The sequence below is a fragment of the Penicillium mononematosum genome (assembly GCF_028829835.1).
Source record: "Penicillium mononematosum strain IBT 11891 chromosome Unknown utg000002l:1.0-8112719.0:1.0-8118358.0, whole genome shotgun sequence".
Taxonomy (NCBI): Eukaryota; Fungi; Ascomycota; class Eurotiomycetes; order Eurotiales; family Aspergillaceae; genus Penicillium; species Penicillium mononematosum.
Genome location: NW_026643272.1, coordinates 3,649,038 through 3,676,762, shown reverse-complemented (window position 1 = coordinate 3,676,762; position 27,725 = coordinate 3,649,038). Strand labels below are relative to the sequence as shown.

The 27,725-nt window shown below is 50.0% G+C and overlaps 6 protein-coding genes across 6 annotated transcripts; 1 reads left to right on the top strand and 5 right to left on the bottom strand.

Annotated features, from left to right (window-relative positions):
- Positions 1-298: 298 nt before the first annotated feature.
- On the bottom strand, positions 299-797 carry N7519_003174 (uncharacterized protein; the record flags this gene model as incomplete). The annotated part of the gene is made up of 3 exons (XM_057289952.1): positions 575-797; positions 440-506; positions 299-373 (listed from the first exon to the last, which is right to left on the bottom strand). The coding sequence occupies exons 1-3, from the start codon at positions 706-708 to the stop codon at positions 299-301; spliced, it is 276 nt and encodes a 91-aa protein (XP_057151154.1). The 5' UTR covers positions 709-797.
- A 2,338-nt stretch (positions 798-3,135) lies between these two features.
- Positions 3,136-3,639, bottom strand: N7519_003173 (uncharacterized protein; the record flags this gene model as incomplete). The annotated part of the gene is made up of 3 exons (XM_057289951.1): positions 3,136-3,229; positions 3,307-3,391; positions 3,495-3,639. The coding sequence occupies 3 exons, from the start codon at positions 3,637-3,639 to the stop codon at positions 3,136-3,138; spliced, it is 324 nt and encodes a 107-aa protein (XP_057151153.1).
- Positions 3,640-4,176: 537 nt separating this feature from the next.
- On the bottom strand, positions 4,177-9,897 carry chsE (chitin synthase class Va; the record flags this gene model as incomplete). The annotated part of the gene is made up of 4 exons (XM_057289950.1): positions 4,177-4,208; positions 4,261-9,488; positions 9,541-9,729; positions 9,788-9,897. The coding sequence occupies 4 exons, from the start codon at positions 9,895-9,897 to the stop codon at positions 4,177-4,179; spliced, it is 5,559 nt and encodes a 1,852-aa protein (XP_057151152.1).
- Positions 9,898-11,752: 1,855 nt separating this feature from the next.
- Positions 11,753-17,193, top strand: csmB (putative chitin synthase; the record flags this gene model as incomplete). The annotated part of the gene is given in 5 exon segments (XM_057289949.1): positions 11,753-12,045; positions 12,098-12,687; positions 12,704-15,686; positions 15,742-17,036; positions 17,096-17,193. The coding sequence occupies 5 exon segments, from the start codon at positions 11,753-11,755 to the stop codon at positions 17,191-17,193; spliced, it is 5,259 nt and encodes a 1,752-aa protein (XP_057151151.1).
- Positions 17,194-17,695: 502 nt separating this feature from the next.
- N7519_003170 (glycoside hydrolase family 2 protein) lies at positions 17,696-19,862 on the bottom strand (the record flags this gene model as incomplete). The annotated part of the gene is made up of 3 exons (XM_057289948.1): positions 17,696-17,879; positions 17,959-18,375; positions 18,460-19,862. 3 exons carry the CDS (start codon positions 19,860-19,862, stop codon positions 17,696-17,698), a joined length of 2,004 nt encoding a protein of 667 aa, XP_057151150.1.
- Positions 19,863-20,508: 646 nt separating this feature from the next.
- N7519_003169 (KH domain protein) lies at positions 20,509-23,827 on the bottom strand (the record flags this gene model as incomplete). Its single annotated transcript, XM_057289947.1, has 6 exons — positions 20,509-21,570; positions 21,628-21,992; positions 22,046-22,370; positions 22,425-22,886; positions 22,936-23,217; positions 23,309-23,827. The coding sequence occupies 6 exons, from the start codon at positions 23,825-23,827 to the stop codon at positions 20,509-20,511; spliced, it is 3,015 nt and encodes a 1,004-aa protein (XP_057151149.1).
- Positions 23,828-27,725: the final 3,898 nt, after the last annotated feature.

Sequence of the window (27,725 nt, the reverse complement as noted above, 5' to 3'; positions counted from 1 at the left end):
GGAGTTCAACATACCTCTGTCGTATATCCCTCGTTGAGACTGCAAACCAAGCCATCGACTTGCAACAACTACGCTGGCCTGCGTTCAGATTGATGTAGGTACGTCCGGTCTTAGCGCGATTTTCTCTAAACAAGGACGAACAAGACATTGGCTCGAGCTTACACAGAATGAAATTGAACTCGGGCAGAAGCTTTAAGAATAGCAGTAATCATTTTTGGCACAATCACAGTTAATACCAGTCTTTTCAAAACAAAAACGGAATAGGAAAATGAGACGGAAAGGACCTCAGAACAAGCAACTACGCAACGGAGTTGCCAGTCTGTTTCTCCTTCTTCTTTGGCTTGACAGAAGGGTTATCTCGGTTGTCTCCATCCTATCAATACCAGAAATGTTAGAATACCACATTACTCCCTATGAGCGACAGTATTAGGGAACTTACCACTGCCATGTCGTGGATGATTTTGAGACATCGGTTACGCATCTCCTCTGGATGGGCTGAACCCCCCCTATTGGCGATATTAGATAGGTTTCCATGGCCACCGGTAATGGCAGTATTGGTATTGTAGTCGACTACATCCAATGGATTCTCAAAACAGAATCTGCATTGGAGGACCTTACTTGCTGCAGGTAGTGCTCAGCCAGGGCATTGTACCGCGCGGTAATACGTGCCCACTTGCGCTTTTTGATGGCCTTCTTGTGTGCCTTCATCTTGGACAAGTGGCCTGCCTTCTTGTGTTTGCCTTGGGGAACGCGAGAAGGATTGGGGTGGGGAGACTTTGCCAGTGTCTTTGGCCATGCTGAAAATAGACAGAGCAAAGAAAAAGAAATGACGCTTGCAAATATTGGTTTGAAATGCGTGTCAAGGTACACTTAGGAGACTAGGTAGCCATGAGGGACATAGGAGAAAGAGGGAGAGATATTTTCGACATGGTACATTCAATCTACTGCATGTAGTATTAAGAAGCTCCAGGTAGGTTTAGGAGTGCCAGATACATTGGTTTAGCCTATGGTAGCTAGCATTAAGAAGTACTGGAGACTCCAAGTTGCATAGTAGATATAGGGTGCGGCTCAACTAGTACTAAGCCTAATTGGGACAGGTGTCTCACCTGGACACGTGAACTAACTGCTACTAAGCCTAATTGGGACAGGTAAGTGTCTCACCCAGACAGCGTGCACGTGCCACTCCCGGTTGGATGCGTACTATAAAACCCCGTCCCTCTCTTCTTTCCTTCTTCTCTTCTTCTCCTCTTCATACCTCTGTCCATTTCAAGTCCTTCAAGGTCAGTCAACCCAATAACTATTTCTCATTACCCCTCATGGTCCAGCTTGGAATATTCTGACACAAATCCAACAGGGCTTGGTGGCTTCCTTCGGGAACACCATGAACCCGCTGCAGTAAATGCGTCCCTTCTTCTGTCTACCTGGTGAACCTTTGTGTTGAGCTTCGCTCCTATGGGTTTTGCAAGAGTCTGTGCGGCTCGTTCTCTGAGAGAATGAGTGCTAACAGAAATGCGGCCAACCAGCCGTGGGAAGCCTGACCATTGCACGTGCCGTTAAGGGTAGATGGGGGTCGTGGAAAGGTGGGAATCATGGGTTTGGTCTCCTTGTACGATGCAGGTACTCAATACCTGAACACCGTACGTTGGGAGACCCGAAATTGACTATCTATGTACATTACGTACCTGCCCGGGAGGTATGTACATGTATGTAGGTAGCTCCAGCGTAAATTTGACTAGAGGGGCTGAACATCTTGTATATTCAACTCCCCTCTCTAGCCAGATTTGCTTTTGGAGACATTTTTTTCAATGTAACTAAGTTTATCATGTTCCTTCTTTCCTGTTCATAGCCATGTATCTAGTCAAAATAAACCTCACAAGAGCATCTCTACCACTATCCACAAATAAATATATTTTTTAACTCATATTCGAATGTACTATTGTATCATATTTGCAATTGCAAATATACAACCGCCTCCCAGGAAAGTGGTTGCTACAGCAAGACGGCCCCAACAAAATGTCATTACTGGGTGTGCCCGAAATGCCGGCTACCACCACACCCAGTTACATACCTAGGTACATGACTACAAATCCGGGGTCTCGTCCTATGTGCCCGAACCTGACTTTCCAAGGTTCCCGAGGTCCAGAGTTGTTTCTGAATGAGAGTGGGCCCAAGAGTGGACCACAGACCGGCCCGTCCCGCGAGCCAACTCTTGTGTATCCCGCCAAATTTCAAGGCAAGCACCCTGCTACGTCAGGTATCAACCCAATCAACTATTGTTCCAAACCCGGCGCGGTGACTTGGCATAGGCACCTGTGCATTCGGGCTCTTCTCAAACCCCCATCCACTCCATACCATATCCTTCTTCGGTGATTGACTTGTGTCCGTGTCAGCAGCACCCGTTTCCATCTGAGTTGTTCCTAGGCAAAGAGCCTATCTTATGGATCCAATTTCATCGTCAATAGATAACCAGAATCTCGTGTTGAGACCATACGCTTCTCTATCTGCCCGGAGCTTCCTGCCGGAGGGCAGGGTAGAAGGGCCCGCTCCCGACAGGCACTGCTGACAGCTGCTGGAGAGACGAAGTCCGGGGAAATTGACGCTGGGCGGGAGGGTGGCACCTTGTAAGGGCAATGCGATAGACATGAACGAATGGAATTCAGGTCTCCAAAAACTAATTAGTGTCAGCCCCCAAAACTCAAATGGAAGGCCAGCCAGAGAAGGCATAAACTCATCGGATAATCCGGGCATAATGGTCTCGCTCGTTTGACGAAGTTGATATGGACCACCATCGGAGAGTCATGAAAGTGGAAGCTGCCGCTGGCACGCTGTTTCTCGCTCCCCCTGTGGAGTAAAGGTGCTTAAAGGAACGCATAATTAATGTATCGGAATCACTCGTTGATGACTGGGGCACCAGCTAGGCCTTCAATAAGCACTGGAAGGTATGCACTCGATGCTAGCCCGAGACCTGAGAATTACATCAGCTAATGGAAGGCACAACTAGTTACTGTCTACATGTTCGATTTGTGTGGCATCAAGATTGGAAATACTCATTATCACCCAAAGGACGACCCCTAAGACCAAGTACATATTTGCGCACACAACAGCCCCCGTATATATACCAGTTGTTACCCTCCCCTACTTATCCCCATTGCGGAGATACTTCCAGATGGCCTGGGCCTGGGCGGTTCCGCGAGCTAGTTTGCGGAATTTGGGGAGCTTTGAGCGCACCCTATTGGGCTTGGGAGTGGGGTTGGTCTGCACTGAATTAGCTCTGCTACTTTCGAAGGAGTATAGGGAGCAACTCACGGTGGAGGCGGGGAGGGTCCCGCTTGGGGTTCTTGGGGATCAGCCCCATGACAGCCTCGCTCTTGGCTCGTTCCTCGGCCCTGGCCTTGAGTTGTCATTAGTATTGGTGTGAAGGTTGTATTCATCTTGTGAACGGGAACAGAGAAAAGGGACATATTGGGACGCATGACAGCTGGATAATGCCTTACCTTCTCCTTCTTGGCCTGCTTTGCCCTTTGTTTTTTCTGCCGTCTCTGCAGAAATGGCCTGTCGGCCGGCTTCTTGGGAGGAGGTGGGGGAGGAGGGGGGGAGGGGAGGGCCAGTGGCCGCAGTAGAGAGAACGGTAGCAGACATTTAAAAACAGTATGATTGGTGAATGATAGCGAATGTTGTAGTTGGTGTAGTAACAAGAGATGGAAAGTGAGAGAAAAGTGAGAGAAAAGAAAGAAGAAACGAAAGTGGAAGTAGCCGTGTGAGAAGAAGGCACGGCACTTCAAAGATCATAAGGGCAAAATGATAGAGAGCTGAGATACCCTGAGCTGTTTGTCCCTCTCAAGATAGATTAATTCGAAGCCTACGACCCGTGATGGATCCAATACTCGACGTTCAGATGGATAACAAGCCAAACACCAGAAACAACTTCTGGGAATTATCGATTTCAATTATGCAGATAATAGTTTTATGAGGAAAAGGACAAAAATGTTCAAGAAGATCAAGCGCCGAAAGGAAATCGCTGCGCAAAAGCACTCATCCATGCATAAGTTCGCTTGTAAAAAGGACAATCAAGACACAAGTAGAAGGAATTAATAACACATGCTAATCGAATGAACCCTATGTCCACACTGTAGAAGGACCAAACAGAAATCGGAATGGCGTAAATAGATAGATCGTTCAAAGAATACCCGATAAAACGGCTTCGGTGGCTGCATATATGTTAGCTGTGTCCATTAAAATATCGAATAAATGGTGACTTACCAGAATTGATGTATGGCCGCTTGGCGTCCAGGTTGACATCGAACCGTCTTTCAAGCTCCTGTTTGACGGTCTTCTTCGAGACCTTCATCAAGTCTGCAGTAGCCAAGATCTTGCGGATCTCTTCGAGAATCTCATCATCAGGAGGTAGATGGCTGAGGTCTTCCATGCCAAAGTTGCTCATCATTTCAGACGGGGCGACCGAGTAACGAGTGCCACCGCCCCCAAGAGGCAAGTCGAGCTGCGAGGCCGGGCGCGAGCCGGTATGGAACCCATACTCTGACTGCGGGAAGGGAGGCAGTCTGGTGCCGTATGAGTGAGCGGAGAACTCAGATCGGTCATCGCGCGAAGTCTGCGATTCCCACAGCTCGGCTTGGTAGTCTTCCCAAATTTTCTTGGGAATGGAGTCGGGGTCGAATTTGCCTTCGTCGGAAATGACAACCTTGCGACCTTTCTCTCCAGTGATAATACGCGTATTACCCCAGGAGAAGTCGTCCATGTGCCAGAAGGAATACAGTGGCAGAGCAAGGGAGAAGATGGGAATGGCTAGGAGGTAGATCAACATCCAGACGATCATTTCCCACTTACGCCGAACGAGGAAGATCAAGGCCTGTAGACCGTAGATGACACCAAGAAGAATAAAAGAGGTGATAGGCAGCACATCTGGCTCACTCACACACCAATAGATCAGGTAAGCGATGTAGGCAACCGTGACTGGCTGAATGACGGTCATGAGCAGATCGATGAGCACGATGAATCGCATACTGAAACAGCAGAAACCACACAGCTGTTGCAGCGGAATCAATTCCATCAAGTTGTGAACCGTAGAATTGATCCATCGGCGACGCTGGGAAAGGAAGACAGCGAAGCTTTCCGGTGCAACTGTCCAGGCATGGCACCGGAAGATATACTTTGTCTTGAACTTCGGGTGATGCTTGAGAAGAAGTGTCGTCAAGTACCGATCTTCACCAAGGTGCAGCAGATTCTTCATGTGGAGGGTATCGACGCGGATTTCCGAGTACGAGTCGACCACAGCCTTGCTAACAAAGAGAGGTGTCCCGTTCTCCGCTGTGCGGATGCGATACATAGTGAAACAACCGGGCAAGCAAGTGACGGATCCAAACAAACTTTCGAATGCCTTGGTCAGGTTGTGAGAGATGTAATATTCATAAACCTGGATCATTGTCACGATAGAGGTCTTGGCGTTAGACAAAGACGTCTCTCCACAGCAGCCGATGAGACGCGTATCAGAGAGGAATGCCGAAACAAACCGTGTGGCCGCATCGGGTGCCACCATGGTATCAGCATCGACCTGTAGAATATACTCGTAGAATTGCGGATTAACGCCAATGATATTCCGGATGTGATGATGCATCTCAAGCTCCATGGGGCTCATGGGCAGGTTGTAGTGAACACGGTTGAGGAAGCGCATAAGAACCATCTGGGAATCACGTTTTCCGCGGTTACCAGGACGGGACACTTCAGAAGGCTTGCCAACTTTTACAACGACCAGGAAAGGAACGATGTGGCCCTGCACTTCGTAGAGACCAGAATAAATCTTTGCCATGTTATGCTGCTTCATACCCTCGCCTAGACTCTCGAAGCTGAGGGGTTCGGGATCGACAGATTCGGGTACACCCAAAATGTCGAGGACGATGCGGGGAGTCGGACGATCGTTGCCCTGGCCAATAATCATACCATCACAAATAACGAGCAGTAGTTTGCGCTTGTCGTCATAGCGCATGCGAGCCATAGAGTCCATAGCACGACGCAATGACTCTTCGTCTTCGGTATACACCGGAACTTGGCAAATGATGAACTTGTCCAGATTCTCCGGGAGATTCTTCTTTCCGAATTGCAATGCAGCCAAAAACTTGAAGCCAATAATGCTAACAAGCATGATCGAGATTGCAAGAATGAAGTACCGCGCAAACTGACAGCGAACGGAGTCTCGGGTGTCGACCTTGCCAATGAAGAACAGGTTGTCAAGGCAAAGTTGCATTCGGGACCTGAGTGCCGTGTCGAAATTCAACTCATCCCAATACTTACTCACATCCTCTCCGGGCTTTCCCTGGAAGATATCGACAATCAAAGGGCTCATGTAATCAGTATCAACATTGCCCGTGCCGTTCTTCCCGGCTGGCCAGCGAGGTACTCGGGGCCCAGCAATGTAATAGGTCATGTCGTAGACCCTCCCGTGGATACTGACAACTTTCTTGGAATCATCGACCGCCAGCTTCTTGATTGCCTTTGAAGTATAACCAACGTAGCCTTTCTTGTAATTCGAGCGCATCATGAGCATTTGCTCATAGAACCAATCAGCTCGGGAGTCGTTAGTCCAAGAGCGGAAATCGTGGTACTTGGCGTTAACATCAAAGGTGGAGCTGGACGCTGTGACTGCGGAATCGTTCAAATTTGATCGATAGTCCAATGGCACGCTGGCATCCACTTTCCCATTGACACCCTGGCACAAAGCCGAGACTTGAACAGGGAAAAGATTGGTGGCGTCAGTGCCTGCATAGGCCTTGAGTGACTTCTGGGGAACGATATCAGGGAAGTGGGATGGCATGAAATCTCCGAGGTTGAATACCACGCCTCGAATGGAAACATAAGACTCTGCTGAACCCTTGCCATTCTTGCCGCTGAGCTCTGCCGTGTTGTAAACATCCTGAGTTGGACAAACTACTCCAGGGAAACCCACAATCATGAAAACTGCTACACCACAGGCGAACCAAATGATCATATTGATAGCAAGCTTTTCACGCCAGGCAATTCGCACGTCCTTGCGCTTCATTCGCCCAACGAACCGAATGACGAAGTCGGGAATGAAGAATGTGAGGAGATAGACCAGGAACATCCAACGACGACGACCCGCAGAGATTGGAGCCTCGTCGACCTCCTCCATCTTCTTTTCGTTGTTCTTCTCAAGCATTTGCTCTTTTGTGTCAAGGTTTTTGAACATATCACCGGAGTTGAACGCGGAACCTCCTGCATCAGAGCGTCCATCCAGTTCGCGGCTGCCAAAGTATCCCTGTTTGGGATCATCTCCATAGATAAAAGCACCTGGAGACTGGTCGGTGGGGTGAAGAAGTCGGAGTTTGGAGTCCGGGTTTCCACCGGCGGTTTGGAACCCATCGCCTTCATCAGCACCAGCATTTCCATAGGACGGTACCACGCGCTCGCCCACTTTGGCGATATCGGCCCAGCATCGTTCGCTCAAGAAAACGCCAGTGCTACCGACACGAGCTTCGTTGCCAGGCCATCGCTTTTCGTCGAGAACAACTTCAGACTTTTCGCGGTCGCTTCCCACCACAACATTCCCGATGTCAGCGAGACCAAGGAACTCTCCGAACGGAAGGAAGACACTATAATCGGCGTTCCGCAGCCGCGAGCTGATTTCGGCGATACCGAATGTTTGGACCTGCATCCGCACACACTTGCTGTCGAACTGATTGGCAATGCGACGATCATTCGGCTTGAGACAGATGACGAAATACGGATTGAGGTTTGAGGAGCTCAGGCATTTGTTCACAATCTCCAGGCCAGAAAGGAACTGACCGGCGGCCCCCTGAGCCGGGCCGGAAGGCATTCCGCTCTTCCGGCCGTTAGCTCGCTTGGAACCTGCAACTTGGCTTTCATGTTCGTCACCGTCCTCACTTTCGGGGTGGGCACTCGGCGCAGCGAAACGAGACTGGGGACCTGTCTTGCGTCTGGCCATGCTAGGCATCCGCAGTGGCTTTGAGCTCACCTGAGCCTGCATGATGGCAGTCTTTTCTTGCGGATGGGATATGGTCTGCAGAGCTTCCTGATGGAACAATTCGCGCACAAAGTCACTTCGGGTGGAGCGCACCAGGTTCATCAGATCTCCCGAGATAACTTCTCCATTCTCCTCAAGCAGGCCGGTGGTGGAGTAGTCCACCTCGCCGGCAAAATGCTTGACAGTGAACGCACTCCGGGTCTGGGACATATAGCCACCTGATCCACTGGTGCCACCGACAGAGATGGCGGGGTTCTTGTTCTCGAAGCGCTTTCGCACGCTGTCCAGGAACTGCGCATCCGATCTTCCACGGCGGGTCTGGTCATCCAAAATACTCAACAAACCGTTGCCGTGCTTCAGCAGTCCGCGCACGGTATCCGTGTTATCAAAATAGCTTGTCGCGGCCACAGTGATCTCCTCGCGGTCCAGGATATCTGCCTTGTGGTCAAAGAATGACTGAAGGCAGTAGTTGTAGAGCGATTCAGTTGCGGCATTGCTGAGAAGCTGATCGAGAGTAGACCCTGTGGAAGGAGCTTGAGCGAACCCGGGGAAATCAACAATGGAGATGGTGTTGGCAACACTGTCCTCGGCTGCACAGAGCCTTTGGTTCACTGTTTCAATAACGTAGGTCACTAAGAGCGAATAAATAGTACGTGCAAATGCATCAGCATTCTCTCGCGCTCCCTTCGGGTCGAGCATGACCGTCACACGCTCACGGTGGATTGTCTTCGTCCGGTAACCAAGGCTATTTTCCAGAGCATCAACACTGAGACCCAAAAATGCGGCGACATTGTCGAGGACATCCTTGTTCTTCACCACCGTTACAGTCTCACCACCCTCGTGAGAATAGCCGCCACTTTCTTCCGCGCCGGTGGTGGTAGACTGACCCGTGGCGAATTCGAGTTGTCCAATGTGCAGGATACTGGCCAGGATCTGGCAGATCTCGGCGATTTCCCCCCGGGAGAATTCCAACTTCCGCAGCGCGGTTTTGAAATGCTGGAAGCCCTCCGTATCATTGATTCCGACCTTGAGCTGGGTTGGATGACCGAGATAGCGCCAGCGTTTGTGGCTGACAGTTCCCCCAGACAGCCTGCTACCAGTTTGAACATGGATGCTATTCTCAAATCCCAAGTGTGACTTCTCCGCCGCACTTGTTCCAGCTAGCAAATAGTACAGCACATGGAAGCTTCGCTCTCCTGTGGGCACCGAAGAGATTCGGCTTCGCTCCAATCGGTAGTCAATGATCTTACCACCGATCAAGGTGGGGTTCACGGAGGATGATCCATCATATTGAAGCTCAAGGAAGAGACCAGCTTTTGACGCGGTGGGTGTAGTGACGGATTTGGTGGTTGTGAGAGTGTCGAATACAAAGGCGGCATATGAGAGTTTCGAGGAGAGCGGGGTTGATGAAAAGGATAAGAACGAAGACAACAAGTGCGAGCGAATGGTGGTTTTTCCAGATCCGCTCTCTCCTCTTTAGTCGAACGTTAGATATTGGTCTTATATAGAGCATTGGTTCAGCTTACAGGAATACAACGGCTTGGTTCTCAGCGCGTGCACCTAGACGGGTGAAGGCGCGGCGCGCGAGGTCTTCAGCCTCGCCCGCAGCACTTCCCTCTTTTCCGCCATCCGGTCCTTTGGTCGCTGATGTATATGTATTCAGAGCAATGAGGGCCTGAGACGACAGGTGGGCAGTCGGTAATCCGACATGAAACCTAAGGCACACGTTAGCTACGCCGAGATTGCAATGAACAGGGTCGGGGATCTTCATACCGGCTCGCGAGATGGGCCGTGAGATGTGTATCGGACTGTAAGTGGGCGGGTAATGAGGGCAGTGAGGGCTGAGCGTGTGCCGGGCCGCTCCCAGAGAAGGTATTGACCATCCTTGAGTCCCCTCGGTTGAGATCCGAGGGTGTGAACGAGTGTATGATGGGCAATCCGGACGTCAACTATTGACAGAGCGAGTGGCTTGAGAAGCCTCGCAGTGACGGAATGAAGGTGAAGCGGGACGAGTAGGAATTCCTTGCGGACTTGGCGTAATAAAGCCCCTAGCAACAGATCGAGATCGGACGCATCGGGGTGCCGAGGGGGAAAGATTCGAAGGTGTGAGTTGAGGTGTAATGGCGAGAGTACAAGGTGAACGAGTGGCTGAGAGACAGAAAAATCGAAGCAAAAGCAGACACAGAAATCAGATGCACAAATCAGCCCAGAATGCAAGATCACAAAGGGAGAACCTGAGAAAAAGCAACAAATCGATAAGAGCTCGGGGGGGGATTCGTATTGTACAATACAACACAAATTACTAGCTCGGTCGCTAAGAATAGGTGAACCTCGGCCATACCGATTAAACGAAGTCTATTTGGGGATTCTTGGGAATTTGGGATATTTAATTGGGTTTGGCTTCATTGGGTGTGTCTCGGGTGGAATCCACCAGAGCTGATAATGGTTTCCACAATAATATGGGTATTTGAAAGACACATCCAGATAATGATCTAAGTGCAAATACAAAGCGAAAGATAAAAGTCAAAACAAAGACAATATTCCGTGTGTGTATCAGAACAAGCCGGTTTTGAATCTTTTTTAATATACTCATGTACTCCCTAAGGAGTACATCAGTCTCATATTAAGAGATCTCCACTCCAACTGTTACAGAGCTACACATATGTACGTGTACTACCATGGATGTGCATAGAACTAGAGTACTGTAGCCGGTACGGAGTACAGGGGCCAGATCCCTGGAGAACGTCAAGTCCCATATTTTCCACCAATATTGACCTCCTTGCGAGGGGCCTGCATATCAAAAACTCTGAAAATATGAGGCAGAATACAATGGAGAAAGTAAAAGTCTGAAACTAGGGGCACTCTAGGGCCGTTCTACCGGTCGGCCTAAGAAGATAGAGTGGTTCGACATTCTCGCGACGATGAATAGGCCAGTAGACAGGCTAGTAGAGGTGGCACAGTGGATCAAGTCTCCGATCATACATTATGTGGCGAAACTGGTCATCTGTTGAGGAAAAACCAGTGTGAGACATCCCAAATATAGTGCACATGTGGCATACCGAAATACTATTAATACATCAAATACATGTGTACACAAAAAATACAATACTCCATCTATCATTCTATGGGGTTCTGGGTCCAGGGTCGTCTATCTGATGCATTTTCATTGGTTGGAAACCTATCAAGCAGAAACCCATCAGGGTGAAAGAGCAACAAACATCCCATGGTTTCAAAATTACAGGGGGAAACTATTTCTTCAAATGCAAATACGGAGTTCAAATAAAATCTAGCCTATGTTAACATTTAGAATCAGACAGAAACTTGAAGAGTATTCATTTTGCTCTTCCAATACTGAACCAAGTATCAAAAGCTTAACTGTCAGACAACGCAATCGAGACGATCGTCAGGATCGACGGTATTTTTCCTTACCCTGTAATTTTCAACTCCATCGATTTCTTTCTCCCCACGCCTAACTTCTCAGTTGTTTTGCCTTCATCCTCATCCATTCAGGAGTTCCGTCTCCAGTCGCTCGCTCAATTATCCAAATCCTTGATCGTCCAACCCTGACCTACTCTTAAGTCTAACTCTATCACAACCTCTACACGTCAACTCTCACTGTACATTTAGCGGGACAAACTACGAACACAAAGATAGTACCCTCATGCAGTTCTGATAACGGTCAGGCCGGACATCGCATCTTGCGGTTAACATACTTGACCCTCCGACCTCACGTTCATCATGTCGAACCGTTATTCGGTCTTCTCCACGCAGTCCACGGGTCTCTCAGCCCCCAGACCACAACATGGGACTCAGGTCTCAACAACAACGTTATTGAATGCCCTCCATTCTTTTTATACTGCTGGTCAGCCATATCAGCTAGATTCAGCCACGAGTTTGGTCGTGAATACGTGGGTGACCGCAGCAACCACTTTACCCGATGGGCGTACTGGCGCCACGGTCGACCGTGATCTGGCGATCAGAGCTTGGGAACATGCCCGACGCCGGGCCGAGGATGGCTGTGTTGTTCTAGGGTACGTTGGAAAGTGTATTTGTCAGAAGACCAGAAGTGCTAACAAAGAATAGCGCTCTCCATCAATCCACACCGTCATTGCTAGAACCGTTTATCGCAGCGATCCCGGTGGAAACACCAGAGGTAGCTCTGGTCGCGCTCTCCGCCCTACGACCCTTCCTCACTGCAGTCACCTCCTTCAACCCCTCCTACTCTCTTCATTCGGCATTGGCCGCCACTTACACCTTGTCTTTGCAAGGATCTGTGGTTGGGCTCTCCTTCGCCTTGTCCACCTCCGGTATCAATGTGCGCAAGGGTCTTCTAGAAATCCAGCCTGAGACCGGCTACCGTGCATTTGATGCCTTCTACTATCTCCTCACCTCTGCATCGACAGCTGCGGAGCGTGAATTTTTGGACTTGAAAGAGCCTGCTGCATATACCTTACTCAACCGATCAAACACATATAATCCTCCACACTATCTACCCACAGCCGACGACGCTGCTGCAGCAGAAGACTTCCGTGCTTCCTTGAAATCCATTGGCATCAAGGGTGCTGCTCAGCGAGGTTTGCTATCAGTCCTTGCAGGTCTCCTTAAGCTCGGCAATGCAGTTGGGTTCGAAGTGGACCAGGAAGATCTAGAAGAGGTCTGCGAGGATGCTGGGGGTCTTCTCAGGAATAGAGCCAGAAATCCTTCTTGATAAATGTTCCACTGATGAGCGGGAAGTGTTGATCGCCGGAATCTACGAGGCCCTGGTCGATTGGGTCATCAGCAAAGCAAACGAAGCCATCACAGCTGACATTCAGGTTGCGTTGGAAAACGATTCCAGCAACGGGGGTGGTGCTGCACAATGGTCAAACGATGACACCGTCAACCTGACTGTAGTCGATATTCCACGACCAGCTCTCGGTAAAGCGATCATGATGAGAGGAGTCTTCGATGATGGTCTTGGTCTCAATGCTGAAATGAAGGACGATGGAATTCCTCTCCCGCCCATTGGAGCTTCCGTCATTAGTGAAATGAATTCCGCAGTAGCCCAAGTTGAACCAGACCTGAATATCATGACAGGCCTTGCCGGGCGAGAACGCGAACACGATCTCGATAAGCGGCAGGGGGTGCTGGAAAAGGTAGGTGTTGAACTTGAGATTGACGCTTTTCTCCAACGTGTCCTATTCCCCGTTGATACCGAAGGTATCTCTGTGGGAAAACGCGGCCGCTTCGATCTTCCAACCACTCTCAACAGTAGCCGTGTCTGGTACCACCTGTCCCTCCATCCGACTGATGACACCCCGGAGCAGCTCGCGTCATCGGCGCCTACAGCATGGTCTGCAGGTGCAGTCTCCCGTCAATTGCGTGACTGGCGACTCCCGGAATGGGCCAACCGTCGTTTGAAGCAACTCGATTTCACCGCCGACTTCGACGTGGAAGAATTCGTCGGTCGGTATGCGCGACTGGGTTGCGCGGAAGGCCAAGATGGTGTTGAGAACTGGATCATCGAGAGAGGCTGGAGCAATGGCGATGCTGTTGTCGGTGAGCAGCGCGTATGGATGCGCGAGGGGGCATGGTGGGAAGCGGAGAGTATGCTAGATCTCAAGCCAGAAGAGACCCACGTGAATCCGTTCATGTACGGCCCTGCGTTGTACGAGCCCGGCTTCGCCCCAGATGGCACTGCCGTCCATGAAAATTCCAATCTTCTCGGCATGCCACCTGGCGGCGCCGTGGCCCCGAGTGTGATGGGCGGTGCCAAGTCCATTGCCCCCAGTGCGCCATTCACCAACGCTGCCAATGCCGGTGACTACGGCTTGGGCCGGAAAGGTGACGACAAGAAAGGAGACATTGCATACTACGATGAATATGGCCGGTACGTCGGCGAATTCGACCCTGAGTTCGGTGATCCGAAGCACATTGAGAAGAAAACTATCACCAAGGGCCGCAGACTCTGGGCTGGTTTCGTCTGGGCAATGACCTTCTGGATTCCTTCCTTCTTGCTTCGATATGTTGGCCGCATGAAACGGCCGGATGTCCGCCTGGCCTGGCGAGAAAAGCTCGTTCTTGTGTTTTTGATTCTGTTCTTCAACGCGCTTGTCTGCTTCTACATCATTGCCTTCGGTGATCTTCTCTGTCCCAACAAGGACAAAGCCTGGAATGAGAAGGAGGTCGGCTGGCACACAGCTGATAACGACTTTTTCGTCGGCATCCACGGCCGTGTCTACGACATCAGCAAGTTCTGGCGCACACAGCACAGTGACATTACTGGAATGGACACAAGCTCTGACAACATGAAACAATTTGGAGGACAGCTTTTAGACGCCTACTTTCCCCCTCCTCTCAACCGCTATTGTGCCCCATTTGTTAAATCTGATACGCTCGCCCTGCAGCACAACAAGACAGACGCTATTATCTATCCCACAGCTGAGCACAAATCGGGAGCACAGTCCTTAACCACCACCACGGCACTCCACAGGGATAACTGGTATGAAAATAAATTCTTGCCAAAGATCGGTACATACTACAAGGGTGACGTGGTTTGGACAAGGGATACCATCAAGAAGCAGGCCAACGCTGATTCTCGCTACTGGGTTATCAAAGACCAAAAGGTCTATGACTTGACGGACTACTTCTATACAGTAAAAAGGATGAACAATCTGGACCAATACAATTTCTTGCCGTCGTCTGTGACTGCTCTCTTCAAGAACAACATGGGAGAAGATGTCACCGACAAATGGCAGGATACACCGGACTTCAGGAATGCCCAGACATGTCTCGACTTTGTCTTCTATGTCGGCAAAGTTGATTTCCGTGACAGTCCACGATGCACGGTCAACAACTGGATCCTGCTCACCTTCACCATTCTCATCTGCGCTGTCATTCTGATCAAATTCCTGGCAGCTCTGCAGCTGGGATCGAAACGCCGACCCACGCCTCAGGACAAATTCGTCATCTGCATGGTTCCCGCATACACTGAGGGCGAGAACGATCTTCGGAAAGGCCTCGACTCTCTGACAGCCTTACAGTACGACAACAAGAGAAAGCTGATATTTGTCATCTGTGATGGTATGATCGTTGGTGGCGGAAATGACCGCCCTACGCCCAAGATTATTTTGGACATTCTCGGAGTTGATCCAAAGATGGACCCACCGGCACTTCCATGCAAATCCCTCGGCCAGGGGAGTGAGCAGCTGAACTACGGCAAGGTTTACTCTGGGCTCTATGAGTATGAAGGCAATGTCGTGCCTTACATTGTGGTCGTCAAAGTTGGCAAGGAATCTGAGCAGCGCAAGTCCAAACCTGGAAATCGTGGCAAGCGAGACACGCAGGTCCTTCTTATGCAATTCTTGAACCGTGTTCACCACCGCTCACCTATGTCGCCCCTTGAACTGGAGATGTTCCACCAAATCAATAACGTCATCGGTGTGGATCCAGAGCTATATGAATACTGTCTCATGGTTGACGCAGATACCACTGTCAGGGAGGATTCTCTGAATCGCTTGGTCGCCGCGTGTGCAGCAGATGCCAAGATCGCTGGCATTTGCGGCGAGACCAGTCTTCAGAACGAGGAACGCAGTTGGTGGACGATGATTCAGGTTTACGAATACTATATCTCGCATCACCTAGCTAAGGCATTTGAGTCGCTCTTCGGCAGTGTTACTTGTCTTCCTGGATGGTAAGTTCACCTATGCCTTTTGTCTCAGGAATAAACTGATTCTAACAATGACTAGTTTCACCATGTATCGCCTTCGAACTGCGGACAAAGGACGTCCTCTCATTATCTCGGATAAAGTCATTCACGATTACGCTGACAATGATGTTGACACCCTCCACAAGAAGAACCTGCTGTCTCTTGGTGAGGATCGGTACCTGACAACCATCATGACCAAACACTTCCCATCCATGTCCTACAAGTTTATTCCCGATGCCTACGCAAGCACGGCCGCACCTGATACCTGGAGTGTGCTTATGTCGCAGAGACGCCGCTGGATCAACTCCACAATCCACAACCTGGTGGAACTGGCAGCTCTTGAAGATCTCTGCGGTTTCTGTTGTTTCAGCATGCGTTTCGTTGTTCTCGTCGATCTGGTAGGAACTCTCATCCTTCCTGCGACCTGCGTATACCTCACCTACCTGATCTACCGAGTTGCTAGCCACACGGGTCCCTTCCCTATGATCTCGATTATCATGCTGGCTGGTGTATATGGTCTGCAAGCGATCATCTTCATTGTCAAACGGCAGTGGCAACACATCGGATGGATGATCATCTACCTTTGTGCTTACCCGATCTACAACTTCATCCTGCCGCTATATGCCTTCTGGAAACAGGACGATTTCGGATGGGGTACCACCCGTGTTGTTATCGGCGAGAAGGGCGATAAGCGAGTCATCGCTGTGGAAGATGAACCCTTCGACCCACGCAGCATCCCACTCCAGCGCTGGGATGACTACGCCATGGCCAATAACCTCCCTGGCCGCCGCGGCGACCTCAGCGCCAGCCAGGAGAAGGTCTACGCCACCGGTCGATACGACGACATGGCTATGGAGATGGACGACATGCACTCGCAGTACTCATCCGTCAAGCCAGCCTCCACCATTCTCACCGGATTCCCGGGTCAGGGCCGGCACCACCCCTACCTGCCCCCACAATCGCCCGCACCCTTCGTCGGCGGCAACATCCCTGGCAACCGCAGCTCGCACATGTCAAACTTCTCCCGCTACACGGATATGCCGCAGATGGGTGGCCACTCTGCCCAGGCTTCCCGGCACATGTCCATGGGTGGCCTCAGCGCCTACCAGGATAACCCGATGGCCTCGAGCAGGCACAGCGTCGGCATGATGCAGAGCAGCGATAACCTCCTCGGCAATCCTGGCTCTCGCAGCCCCTTGCCTCAGTACCCCTCTCGACCCGCCAGCACCGCGTTTGATTTCCGTGCAGCCAGTGGGCCTGATGAGAGTGCTATTACCGAGGCAATTCGCGGCTGTCTGGCCGAGGTTGATCTTGATACTGTCACTAAAAAACAGGGTAAGTTCCTAACTCAATCTCAATGATAACCAATCAGGTCACTAACCGCATCGGAATAGTCCGCGTTCTTGTCGAACAACGCCTGCAAACCTCGCTGACGGGCGACAAGCGAGCCTTCCTGGACCGACAGATCGACCAGGAATTGGCTAACATGTGATTCTTATTTTGTTGTAATATGCACTTGCATCCTCGCATCCGCATCCATCTAGCACGTTTTTTTCTACTTTTCTGATATGGGGTCTCGGCATCTCCGGAGTTTTTATGGGGTTTGGGTTTTCTTTTTCGAGCACAGCATTCAGCGTCTTGATCTTTGAGCTATTTTGCTCTTTAGTCTTCACTTAATGGGGTCTTTTCTTCTAGCGCCCAGTTACAATAATATATGTTTTGATGTTGAATTCGGTCTTGCATTCCAGGTTGACGCGGAACTTAAAATATATTGAGTCCTTAAATATCGACAAGGTGTGCTACATTCTCATCTCGAGGTCCAAAAGGAGATGAACATCATGGCCTTTACCGTATATTCCGTAGAAGGGGAATTAAATAACTGGTCGGTGCTCAACATAATAGCTTAAAATTACCCAACATGATGCCCTCTTCCGGGCGAAGGTATCATGCCACTCACTGCACATCCCTCAAATCCACAATGGCCATTGCTAAACCTAACGATGCACGACATGCTTATACTGATCCAATAGCTTCCTAAACCCCTTCGAGTGGTGAGACGTGACATGATGGTAGTAATGATCCCTCGCAGCATCCATAATCGCCTTCACCTTCTCTGTGGGAACCTTCTCTTGACGATCGTAAGTGTACAAACCATTCACCTCCTGCTCAATATCACATCTAGATCAGAAGAAAGCCTGTATTAGCAGAAATCCCCAGATTCCAATGCCAAAAGTCAGGAATGATGGATGCAACATACAACTGAGTCCAGACAAGCCCACAAATATGTCCCGGCTTTACAACCGCCATAACCAGCTTCTCAAACCGGACCAAGAAGTCTGCCGGGTCACTTGCAGTCGTATATCCCCAGTCCCGCTCACCGGCAGCAGCAGAGTTCTTAGGCGGTGCGATATTAACTCCACCGAATTCACTGCAGATCACCGGCGCACCAGGCGTATGCTGGGCACCTTTGTCAACGATAGAGGAGCCGGAGTATCCCGAGTAGATCGGTTTGGTGAAGAGCTCATGTCCACCTTTCGGTTCCAGGATCGCTGGCATGCTTGTGCATGCTGCGCCCAGCTCGGCTGAGTCGCTGTAGTCGTGGAAGGTTGTTAGGTCTGTTTTGACGTGCTCCCAGCCGCAGTTGTCGTTGATTGGTCTGCTAGGGTCCAGGGTCCTGTGTTATTTGTATTAGCTGGTTCATCCATCATTTCCTTTTGATAGCTTGGGCACATTGGAAATGCCACCGGGAGGGCCATACTTGGTCAAGTAGTACAGAGCGCGAACGTGATTGCGCTGCTCGATATTGTCCTTCAAGGCAGATACACCCCACGACTCGTTAAGTGGCGTCCAGGTGACAATCGACGGGTGGTTGATATCCCTTTTCACAGCTTCGGTCCACTCGCTGGTAAACCGCTCAATATATTCAGTACCGAACTCGTATGCATTTGCCATCTCGCCCCAGACGAGGAAGCCCATCCGGTCTGCCCAGTAGTAGAAGCGCGGATCTTCGACTTTCTGGTGCTTGCGACATCCATTGAATCCGAGTTTCTGCGCCAGCTCGATGTCTGTCTTCAGCGCCTCTGAAGAAGGAGGTGTCATGCCCGTTTCGGGCCAGTATCCCTGGTCCAGGAATAGCATCTGGAAATACGGCTTTCCGTTCAGCCGGAATGTTCCGTCGCCGTTTTGCCAGGATAGACTGCGCATGCCGGTCGTAGTCTGGACTTCATCGACAAGACTGCCGGCCCCGTCAAACAGCCGAAGCGTAATATCATAGAGAATAGGATGCTCGGGAGCCCAGAGAGCTACACCCCGATTCCAGACTCCATCCACACCAAACAGCCCCTGGTTCTTTGCCTTCAGGTCCGCCACCGCAGCGTCAGTAACCTTCATACCCAAGTCAAGTGCAATAAAGGTTTTATCCCGCGGAAGTTCGCCGTCGACCTTAGCAACACTCATTCCCCCAAGTGATACTTCAACCTCAGCCTTCGCGGTACTTCCAGCCCGGCGCCCGGCAACATGAACCTTTGCATGCAACTGGCCGCCCTCAATATCATCAGAACGAAGGACGGTCCCTCCACTCCCACATAGCAACCGCATAGCCGGAACGCTCTCCAACCAAACAGAGAGCCATATACCCCCGCTGGGCGTGTAGAAGATACTCTCCGGCACAGGACCCCAGAACTGCTTGCCACGCGGCTGGGTCATGTCATAAGGCGAGTCTCTAACGCGGAGAGTAAGACGAGCCTCCGTGACACCGTCAGCCAGTGCATCGGAGATATCTATATCAAATGGCACATGTCCGCCACGGTGTCCGCCGACAAGGACACCGTCTACCCAGACAGAGCACTCGTAATCGACAGCGCCGAAGCGAAGGAGTAGTCTATTCCCTTTTTGCTTTTCGTCTGCTGTGCGGATGTCTGTGATGCGTCGCTCGTACCACATTACCTCGTGCGCTTCGATGAGGTTTACACCCGAGGCTGGGGTTTGGAAGGCATATGGAACTATTATCTGATGGGAAGGTTTTCCTTCCAGGCCGGTTTTGTGCCATTGCGAGCTTACGCCTTCGTCTTTGTCGTCGAAGGTGAAGGTCCAGGGGCCGTCTAGGTTGTTCCAGTTTAGAGAGGTGCGTTGGAAGTCCGGGCGGGGATAGGATGCTGTCATTTTAGGTGATCTAGGGTTTAACTGTGTGGTTTAATAGGGACTTATAGTCTCGTGGGAGTTGTAGATTGATGATTGAGGTGTGGGAGAGAAGTCGAGGTGTCTTCGACCCCGCGTCTAACGTCATTGCGGGGAGCATAAACATGTCGAAGCTGTTTCATATCAAAAGGGTTCAGTATAGTCAAGCTTAGAAGTTCAAAACAACTTAGATTGGAGAATGTGTTCTAATGGCAAAATCTCATTGATGATTGGGGGATATCAAAAGAGTAAAACATCAACATAAAAACCCAACTTAATCGGAAAACTCCTCTGAAGTCGATGCCAGATCTAGCATCAATTCAGACTATCCAATCCCACCCTTTCCTCCGAATGCGTACTGCGAAATAATATAAAAAAGACAAAAGACAAAAAGAGGCAGGATATGGTCAAGACCATACATAACTGCTCTATCGCACGCAGATCTTGGATATCTCGTTTTCTTTTCTGACGCCTTCATTGCTTGCGTTCCGTGGTATCAATCAACAAGAAGACCAACAAAAAGACCGAAAAAAAAAACACGCTGGGAATGACAATAAAAACAGAAAAAAAGCAAGGCAAAAATAATTCATCCAAAAAAAAGGGTATACTGCTGCAAATGGATATTTTGGTTTTAACGCGGTGGCCCAATTGGGGCCGGGTATCCAGAAGTAGAATTGGAAGTGCTAGGACGACCACTATCAAAAGAGGTGCGCGGGTCATGCTTTGGCGTCATGTCACCCGGCGCAGTGCCGAAGGGGAACTTGGCATCAAAGCGTGTGGGCCAGCCATTGCTGTTACTGCTCTTGTGGCTGTGCGAGCTCCCCAGGACGGGCACGTCGTCTTCGGGGAGGTTCACGCCAGAGTCGTTCCATGGGTTACGGTAGCCGCTGTCCCGCGACTCCATGGAGACGAGCGAGGCCTTGGAGGCGTTGCTCGAGGCGTGTTTGAAGAACGACGCCGGCGAGGCGGAGTGATTCTTGCGGCCGATGAACGAGGAGAAGGACGAGATGCTTCCGGGCTTGCGGAGGCGCTCGAATATCGAGCCTCGTTCGCTGGTCTCATCAGAGAAGTTCGGGCGGGTGGGCGAGTCGGTCGAGAGGGGCGCCGGTGCGTGCTGCAGGAGCTTCGAGTCGAAGAAGGGCAGCGACTCTTCGAACGAGTCGGATTTAGGGCGCGGGATAGCACCCTTGACGGTGTTCGCATCGAGACCATGCGCAACAAGACGAGAGATCAGGAAGTCAATTGCGTCCTTCAAGCCACCGGCGTTGTTGCGCGTGTATCCGAGGATCACACGGTCTTCGGGCCCGGGGCTGGGAGACGAAGAGCCTTCCTCGTGGGTAGTAGGAAGATCGGTACCGACATCCACGTTGATATCGACCTCGTACTGTTCCTTGAGCTTGGTTCGAACATCGGCGAGGAAGTCAGAGCACTTGAAGTAGTCTTGGAGTTCCACCGAGCTCTGGAAGTGAAGCTCGTGGCTCTCGGGCACCATGCCAAGCAATGCGTCGACCGCTTGGGGAACCTGATACTCAGGGCCGGAGATGGTGACAACGTCACTAGCAAGTTCAGTGCTTGGGAACTCGATCTTGCAGTTCCATTTCTTCTCCAGCTCGTCGATCTCGGTCATACGGGCCAATAGCTCACGATGGTATAGGCGGTTGATGACGACTCGCTCGGCCACGTATTCGGCATCCTGCAAATTATAAGTTTCTATAATGGGATCGAAGATGTGGGCACTGTAAGCACTTACAACTTTCTCGACCATGTCCATAATCTCCTGCTTGACAAGGTCCAGGCTCTGAGCGTTGCGAGCAGGGGTCCGACAGATCACGTTGTCAACCTTGATGTCGTCATCCTCTTTGCCCATGCCACCGCGGTCCATGGCATTGGAGAACTTCACGAAGACAGAGTACTTCTTCATGATACGCTGGATATGCTGTCCACCAATTCCGATGATCCGCTTGTGGTACTGGTCAGGTACATGGAACGAGATCGATGCAGGCATCTCCTGCTCAACTAAGTCCAGGCCATTCTTGGTCGACTCGTACTGGTTGCCGCACACGTCGATATAGAAGTTGTACTCGTTGAAACCGTCGAAGATGATCTGCACATTGCCTGAGTGCGAGTCAGTATCTTGTCTCACAAGTGCATGTCCGGTAAAAACTCACTCTGGCCCATGATCTTGTTGATCTTTCCGTTCTTCTTGCCACTAACAAACTCCTTGTGCTCATTGGCTAGCTCAATCTTCACCCGCATCTGGTATTGGCTTCGCATCACAAAAGGAATCTGGTTGATGACTGTCATGGCAGCCTTGACTGCATCATCGGAGCCGTTGATCGTGAAGGTCAGATTGTCAAAGCTGACCTCAGCTTCCGAGTTGGTGCAAATATCGGATAGCATGGAGCGAATATCGGCAGTTGAGGGAGCACGGAGACCACCTTGGGCGGGGTCGGGCATGATGATCCACCACGAGGCGCTATAGAATTGACCGGCCTGTGGATTCAAAGATTAGCAGTCGTTCCGTCAAAATGTCATAAAGCGACGCACCAGAGCCATGATTTCCCGAACTGTCCGCTCAACGTGCAGCACCTCGGTTCCTTGAATCCGAACAAGACCGCGTTGGCTACCAAGCTGCGGGAAAAGAACATAAGACCCGTTCATTTCCATCACCTTCCGGACCTTATCCAAACGATCGAGTAAGATGTTGTCGATCTTGCTCGAGCTGACAACCACATCCTTGACAAAAATCTTCACTCCCATCACCAGTTCTCGCAGCTTCTGCTTGGCACGAGCAATCTGTTCCGGCGTCTCACCCGTAATATATACCTCATCTTCGCTTCGACGGTTCGCACCAGGGGGGATATAGCCGAAAATCTGGGGGAAAGGCGGAGGGAAGTAAATGGCGGTGCCTGTAGCAGCCTCGATGAGCTTGATGTTCTTGCGGGTGCGACCACAGACCAAGGTGTGCATAGTCGAGTCCAGTTTGATGGCGTCCACATGGCGTTTGAGCTGGTCTCTGGTTAGTTTGCCCTCACAACACACGCACACAAAGACGTACTATTTGGTCAATCATGATCAGAACCCGGGTTTTGGCATGTTCTGAGCTCTCCAAATCACCGTAAATGGCAACCCGGAAGCGCTGGTCCAAGCCATTATCCGACGCGTAGCCATAGGACGAGACTACCGCGCTATCGGCATCATGGAGCTTGGGAGTCAGCAGGAAAATGTCAGCCCCGGTATAGGCGGCCAAAGTGTCGAGGTGGTCGAGAACGCTAGCTCTAATTCCTTTCGGTGATCCATCCATAATCAAATGCATGTCCACATCGACGGTCGCACATCGCTGGTGAACGGTCCGATGTTAGCAAGGGATGTCCGTGACCTGAAAATCCTGCTGGTTGCCGGAACCAAAAGAAAAAAATTCGTCCACGTACCAGCATGATCGGGGTCTCATTCAATATTCTCGCCCGCATCTTTCGTGCCATCTCCCCATCACCCGTGACACAGACGTTGGTCACCAAGCCGTTCGGCCGGCGTTGTAGCGACGGCACAGCCTTGGCCTCAGAGGTCGTGAGTGTAGCTTCCACCCTTCCTCCTTTCTCTTCCGTGATCTTCCGACATAACCTCTGCAACCCTTCAACATTGTTTGTGTGGACGGGAAGCTGATGCACCGATGTGCCCTCTAGTGTGCCTTCCGGGAAGGTCCAACGTTGGAGGGCGCCGGGACTGGCGTGAAGCACATCCTCGACATCGGGGCCCGCTAGGGTCGACGAGAACGGGACGTTGAAGGACAGATTGACTGTAGGGTCGATACTAGTCGGCGGAGTCATGGGCGGCGCACCGTGTGGTCGACGAAAAGCCATGTCGGTGTGAGGTCTAGACATCCCGAAAGTCGGCGTCATTCGTTCCCAACCATGACGGGCTTGGCCCGTGAAGTTGGATATCTTGTGCATGACTTAGAGAGAAATCTCTAACCCCTTGAGCGAGTCGAGGGGATAGAGAGAGAAAGTGAGAGTGAGAGTGGATGGGATTGGGTTGGGGGTGTGGAAGGAATCAGGCCGTTCTCGACAGGGATGGGAATGACCTGTGTGGGCGTTTCGACCCGGGAATGGGTGGAAACGAAGATCGATGGGGCCAACGCAAATCTCCAAAAAAGATCGAACAAAAAGCCAAATGAGATGAAAATTAAATATAAAATATAGTATAGATCTTCATGTAAAATAAAATAGAAATGGAAAAAAAAAGAGAAGAAGAGAAGGGAAAACAAAACAATAGGAAAATACTGTGTCGTCAGTCCTTGCGGGTCTAGTCGATTTTGCAGGTTTTTGATTTATCTTTTTATACATATGTATTCCTTTCCAGTTGATATTCAGTTATGACCTTGGGAAATTTAGCAGATGGTCTTAAAAGGATGACTCGAGATCCTTTCGAATCCTTTCGAATCCACGTCCTTAATCAAGAATGCAGGTTGCAATGTCCATTCGCAAGGGTCTTGGCGATTGGGATCTAGCCAAGGATGGGCATCCCATCTCATATAAACTACCTAGTAGATATCAAATGTCCTCGATTATCAATTTGATTCCAAAACAATATCTCATACGCCTTATCGCGTGTAAAAGTGATGAGATACAGTGAAAGTGATCATTGCCTATCTCAAGGCTGTGTAGTCACTTCAATGTTGGCTTCAGGCACTCCGAGTCATTCCGTACCGTACCTAACATACACGGGTCGATCCTTTCATAGGCTCCGGGATAGAGAACCCTGTATGCCGCCGTATCTCAATCCACCGGCCTAGAGACGGTGATAGGACGCCCATCACTGCGACCGGCTGGGCCGGACGCTGAGGGGTCAAGCCTGGTCAGGCATGTGGAGCTAAGGTTGATCATACCGCTGATGCCTTAGGATTCTGACCTCTGATCTCTAAATCTGATCTCTGACATGTCCAGACTCGGGGACAACCTGTTGCATTTCCGGTACAATAACTCATGTAATTGTACTTTTGTACATATACATACTAACGATATGCGTCTGCTGCAATGGACAGGGGGAACTGGAAACCATTGCCCATCTGCCCAGGTGGGATAACTTTCCCCTCAAATAGTCGACGTCATCTTCTCGTATAGGCCGGTAGTGGGTCATTGCTTCAGCTCACCAAGGAATCGAAGGACTCGACAATTCCGACTGGACCGTTGGTTTTGAAAATCAGACTGCAGGAGTTGCCCACCCGTCCCCGGTTTCAGAGTGAAAGAGCAGTCCTTTCTTGGCTTATAGCGCGAGCTTGAGGAGGTACCTACCTAAGTAGGTAATGAAGGTCATTAATCATTAATTGGTGTATAAAATAAAGCTTGTGAAAGCCGTAATTGTTATTTTCCCTCAGACAAAGAAAGTCGGAAATCTAAACTTACTAGTAGTAGTACTCCGTACTAGAATGAGGTATCCGCTTGTCCACATGCAGGATATATAACTACGACTTTCTGTCATATTTCACCATTGTTAATATGATAGGACGAAATCATCCAGGAATTCCTGACCAGTACAAGCCTTTTCAACCCCACAGAGTACTTATATGGGTCGCTTATGCGGATCGACTGTTACGAGTCGTCGATCCTCTGTGAACTACATATGTACATATGTACTCCACAGGTTATGGTACGTCGACCACATCGGTAAACGGTTGACAAGGCTCTTAACTACACGTATATTATAAAATTGATAGTGTACTCTGTACCTACTTCCCCTGTGGTAGTACTATAAAGTTACATAGGTTTGTATACGCGTAGTGATCTAACACCGGCTATTAATAGCCACAACTTCCATCAATTCAGACCTGAAATTCACGAAGATTCCCGATAAGGATAACTGCATAGGAGCTAGACCTTACTAATTTCCACAAATATTCCAACTTGATAGCATACCTTGGGATTCATGCCCCAGTATATAACCAACCTACTGCCGAGATCGGGGACCTATGTCAGTTGCCTCGGGAATACACCTAGATTGTCCTAATGGCAAATTTTAGCTCAAGGGTATCCTGTATACTACATGCCATTGATGAACGAATCACTAGTTGCTTATGGACTTATTAATTTGACTATTTAATCATCGAGCGGTTGAATCAGCGAGACTACACAGGTTGTCTGAAATTACATGGCAGATGATGCATAGGTCCAGTTAATGATATCGACACTGTTACTAAGCCCCTAGTATCTCCAGGGCCCAGGAGTAAAAATTGAACTGGAAATGCTTTCCAAGTTAATGTCCATGGTTGGTTGTAGTGTCTAAGATACTATATAGTGTTGATACTGCTGTGAGCATCACCACATTGGACCGAAGACGGCAGGCTATGACTGAGCTTATCAAGGAACCTGGGCCAGGCAAACACAGAGAATCTTATTAAAACAGTACCTCTGTAGAATGAACATTTTAGCTGTAAATAGCTTCTGGCCACAACTACTGTTCTCCGAGGCAAGGCGATGCCTGAACCCCATCACAGCAATATCTAACAATACCCAATCACTAGCATGGATCCATCCTACCGTTTGCTGTGGTGTATGAACTATGCAGAGCACTCCATGACCAACCAGTATACGTCTTTAGCATTTCAAATCAAAGTAAATTCTTATTGTTGGGGTGAGATAGCAGATAGCTGTGACTGCTGTGTGTACGACCCGTTTGTGGTGGGCAAACGAGGCGAGACCTACCTAATGTTTCTCTTTCTCTGTTTACCCACGACCTGTCTTATCTTACAATTTACCCTCGACCACTCCTCATCTTCCTTTGTCAATTGACCATCTTCCCGCCCCAGACGGTCAAGGCCAAAGGTCCTGACCTTCTTGATAGACTGCCCACCTACAACACATCCAGATGCCACATACGCATGCTCTGCAGTAAGTTTATCCCTGTGCTGGCCTTTGACCCTTGGACATGGTCCTTTTCTGTCTCAATATGCCCTCTTGCAAATGATGATTAAGTCTTCAACTTGATGAGCTACATGATGAAGAATTTGTCACTCTGATGTGAGACGCAAATGGCTACCTAGGTAATCAGACAGAATATGTGTCTGAAAATACTAGACTAGACAATCTCCATTTGACTCCCACAACTAGCTGACAAGGCCCTTCTGCTCTGAAGATTCCCGTTCCTCTATAACCTGGTCCCTTGTCAAGTTTCCTTCAAATATTGCGAGAAATACCCAGACAGCTCTCAAAACACAATAGAGAACAGCTGGGATCGACCATCCTTGTTCTTCTGGGACTCATCTGTTCATTATGCCTACGAAGTGCGGCATCCCAGATACCCTGGCACCTTCAGCCAAGATCCAGTGCTATAACACGGGCCAGCACGGTTTGTTGGACTCCACTTTTTCCTTTATCTGGTGGCCATGTGGATTCCACTATATTGATACTGAAAGCTAATGTGTGTATGGTTTTGTCTAGGACACATTCAGCACTCATTCAGCACTCATTCAGCGTCGTCAACTGCCTCCTAGGATATTTCCTTGATTCAGCACCTACAATGGTCCACTTCTCACTCATATTTATGCCTGGAGATGCTCTCAGTCCCCTCCCAACTCCCTCGCACCAACTGATGTGATAACAAGGGTGTTGATGACCAGAAGTCCATGATACTATGAGATCTATCTGACCCGCCGCGCCTGATGCATCTCCCCAGCATGGAATTGAGCAATCCATATTCTGCACAGTCACCGTACTAGCTTTCAGCTTTCCAGGACTGGCAGGTTCATCTGAAAGATTTCCTATGTTTCAGCATCAAAGGCAAGATATATGACGCATTTGCTCAGCCACATGTCGCCTCAATCCTTCATCGTGACCTCGTTCGCATCAAAACAAG